The sequence below is a fragment of the Sinocyclocheilus grahami genome, unplaced genomic scaffold, assembly GCF_001515645.1.
Source record: "Sinocyclocheilus grahami isolate Dianchi unplaced genomic scaffold, SAMN03320097.WGS_v1.1 scaffold1082.1, whole genome shotgun sequence".
Classification (NCBI taxonomy): domain Eukaryota; kingdom Metazoa; phylum Chordata; class Actinopteri; order Cypriniformes; family Cyprinidae; genus Sinocyclocheilus; species Sinocyclocheilus grahami.
Genome location: NW_015506261.1, coordinates 327,565 through 331,418, shown reverse-complemented (window position 1 = coordinate 331,418; position 3,854 = coordinate 327,565). Strand labels below are relative to the sequence as shown.

The following is a 3,854-nucleotide window of genomic DNA, read 5'->3' as shown; positions in this document are numbered from 1 at the left end:
CTCCGCCATGGCCTCCTGGACTGCCCGTTCCGCCATGGCCTCCTGGACTGCCCGATCCGCCATGGCCTCCTGGACTGCCCGATCCGCCATGGCCTCCTGGACTGCCCGATCCGCCATGGCCTCCTGAACTGCCTGATCCACCATGGCCTCCTAAGTCCCCTGCTCCGCCATGGCAACCTGAACTGCCTGCTCCGCCATGGCTCCCGGAGCTCCCTGATCCGCCTGCCCCCGCCCCCCCCCTCCCCGTTGTAACTGTTATGGCGCGGGATGAGAAATTAATAATTTGAATAATAGAAAAATTTATAATTTTGACCCATACAATGTATTGTTGGCTATTGCTACAAATATACCCGTGCTACTTATGACTGCTTTTGTGCTCCAGAGTAACATATGTACGTGCTTAAGAATCTACATTTATATAATATATGACATAAAATATAAGAAATAGAGGTAACATTTTACAATAAGTTTTCCATTTGTTAGCACTGCATTAATAACATGAATTAACAATGAAAAACATATCTAAAGAATGTATTAATCATAATGTTAGTTTCAACATTTATCAATACATTATGAAAATCAAAAGTTGTATCTGTTAATATTATTTATTGGACCCGAGCAAACATGAACTAACAATCAACATTTGCATTTTTATTAACAAAGATGAAAACATTCCGTAACAAACGTATAACAATGCAAAAAAAAAATTTTTTTTTTGTATTTTTGTCTTGTTTTCTAGTATAAATATAAAAAAATTCTTGAATCAGGATGAATTTACTTGACAAGTAAAACGACTTAAGATATTTTGTCTTGTTTTCTAAAAATATTATCCAAATTTTGTTAGTTTTTGCTTAAAACAAGTAAAAATATCTGCCAATGGGTTAATAAAAATAATCTTAATTCAAAGGCTAAACCAGATTATTGTTTTTACCCCACTGGCAGATATTTGTACTTGTTTTAAGAAACAAGAAATCAAGACAAAAATACTAAAAAAGAAAAATATTTTTTTGCAGTGTACAGCTCCATCTGATTGGAATCTTCTTCAATTGAAACTGAAATTACAAAATTTGCTGTCTTTTAATTATTTTAAAATAGTTATTCGGCAAATGGAAGATGACTCGATGATATGTAATTGCTTTAAGTGTTCTTAGTTTGTCTTTGCTTTGTAAATTTCGTGATTTTGCTGTCCATTTTGGCCAGGACCAGAGAGTCAAATAAAGTCCTGGTTAAATAAAGGTTTAAAAAACAACAACTTTCACTCAAAAACTGCTAGTAAATTTCACAACTATTTACAAAGAAATGACAAGTAACACATTGAGTTAAATGTGAAATTTCGGAGTAGAAACTCTAGAAAAAAAATAGATTTTTCTTGTAAATCATAATCTCCTCTAATCTTTGATTTATTTACAACTTAGAAAAATATATTTTTTTAATGTAGATTTAATTCAGTCAATTTAGTTTAAATTTAGTTGATCGTGTCACACTGTGAGTGATGCCAAATACATGAATGAATAATTAAAACAGCTGACAAAATGTGTGTTACCTCCAGCGTATGTGTGCGTGTATGAGAGTGAGTGTGTGTGTGTGTGTGAGTGTGTGTGCGTGCGTGCGTGCATGTGTGTTTGAGTGTGAGTGTGTATGTGCTATGTACTTATTATAGTAATTACAATAACTAGGTAATAACTAAGTACTAACCCTGAACCTACCCCATGTAGTTACCTTATATTACCAGTACTTTCTTAGGTAAGTACACTGTAAGTACATGCAAGTACTCGTGCTGTAAAATAAAGTGAAACCGAAACATTACCAAGCCATACTAACAAGAAGCTGATAGCTACAGGGAAACTATTCAAAGAGGAAGTATCTTTGAAATACTGTATATGTCTATAAATATTTTTAAACATATCAGATTATGATGTTTATTTTTACTTTCACAGCAGCAGAAAGTGTTGTGAAAGTCTAAATAAATAAAACCGACAAAAACTGGATCTCGTTTAGAGAGATATGGTTAAATTTGAAACTACAGGCAAACATTGTTTTTAAGAACTGGTCAATTTTGAGATTTTAGGATATTTGGCTTTTCATGCAGTATTGAATTAACTACTAATGACTAGAGACTAGTGGAAAGAAAACATCCTAAATACACTTTGAAGTGTTTATTTTATTGCGCTTCATCTATTTGCGACTGCAGATTTCAATTCCAATCCATATCTTCAAAAGTTTTTTCTCCACTTCAGCAGCACTTACAAACACCAAAACTTAGAGTTTTATTCCTCTCTATATTCTGGAGGTTTTTACTGAGGGGTTTGCTCATATCTCATTCACACTTATTTATATAACATTTTATTCCTATAAACATGGCAAAAATGCATATATTTAAAGTCTGTGAGTTTTTTCTCCACTTCAGCAGCACTTACAAACACCAAAACTTACAGTTTTATTCCTCTCTATATTCTGGAGGTTTTTACTGAGGGGTTTGCTCATATCTCATTCACACTGATTTATACAACATTTTATTTTAAAAACACGGCAAAATGCATTTTTCATATTTATGGGGTGATAAAAATAAAAAATTCCCTTTAACACTATGTCAACCAAATCAAATAAGAATTTTGAATCTGGATTCAGATTTCTGTTCTGGAAATATATGCAAATTAGTGCATGTTTTTTGTAGAAAATTCTTCATTTGCACATTTAAACATAACATTTCTAAAAAAAACTAGTAATACAAAAATGTTTTGCTGTTCTTAATGTAATCAACCAACTGGAAAAGTATGCTGATATTTATTGGTTTAATTTATTATCGTCTTGCCTTAAGTAGATCAATTTACACTAAATACAACAAACAAAACAATTTATATAGCAGAACAGAAAAGAGTGACACTAACTATAAAAGACACTTGATTCAGCACAGAGATCAAGTGAATTGTTTTGAACTGTTCATTCAAGACAATGGCCTAAACGAATCATTACGCAATAAAATGCGACCAAAACATCAAGTGAATGCAAAAATGATTTGCTACTGAAAAAGACGCTCAATTTCAAAGAGCTAGTTTCAAAAGTTTCTAAAAAAAAACTCTCCTTCATCTGAAACAGGTTTAGATTAACCAGTAACAGCAATTATTTTAGTTGGTTAGACTGGTTTAGCTAGTTAATATAAAAAGAATTAATTAATGTAGACATAGTTAAATGTAGATGTAGATAAGAGGAGGTAGTAACATGACTACTTTTAGTTAGTTACTCCTCAACACACACACCCTCCCTCCGTTTTTTCCCTCCTGTCTGTCTGTCTGTTTCGGTCTCTCCGTCTGTCCTCGTGCTGTATTGACGTAAGAGTGGAAAAGCTAAAAATGAATGACATGAATCAGCCAGATGATTCTCACGAACGAGACGAGGTGTTTGAACTAAAGCAACTCAAACTATCAGCACTAAACCTGAAGACTAGTTCAGAAACTACAGCAATTTACCATGAGAATCAGATGAGGAAAACCTGAACAGTAATGTGTGTGTTTGTGTGTGTGTGTGTGGGGGGGGGGGACACCAACATGGAAAAAGCGCTATTAATACATGCATACTGAAGTGATGTCACTGGCAAAGTTTGCATTCTGCCGGTAACCCTGATAACACACGTTCATAAATCCAGCACTCATCAACACACTCCACATCCTCCAGCGCTCTATTGCTCACACACACAGACACAGACACAGACACAGACAGACACAGTCACACTCACTCACACAGACACAGACACAGACAGACACACAGACACACACACAAACACAGACACAGACACACACACACACACAGACACAGACAGACACACAGACACACACACACACACACACACACACACA

At 34.7% G+C, this 3,854-nt stretch overlaps 1 protein-coding gene across 1 annotated transcript in view; it reads right to left on the bottom strand.

Moving 5' to 3' along the window:
- Positions 1 to 3,854, bottom strand: part of camta2 (calmodulin binding transcription activator 2) — a 44,703-nt gene that overhangs the window by 8,335 nt on the left and 32,514 nt on the right. Inside the window, exon 13 of the mRNA XM_016252010.1 lies at positions 1,544 to 1,577. Within this exon, the coding sequence (XP_016107496.1) occupies positions 1,544 to 1,577 (34 nt within the window). The remainder of the gene's footprint in view (positions 1 to 1,543; positions 1,578 to 3,854) is intronic.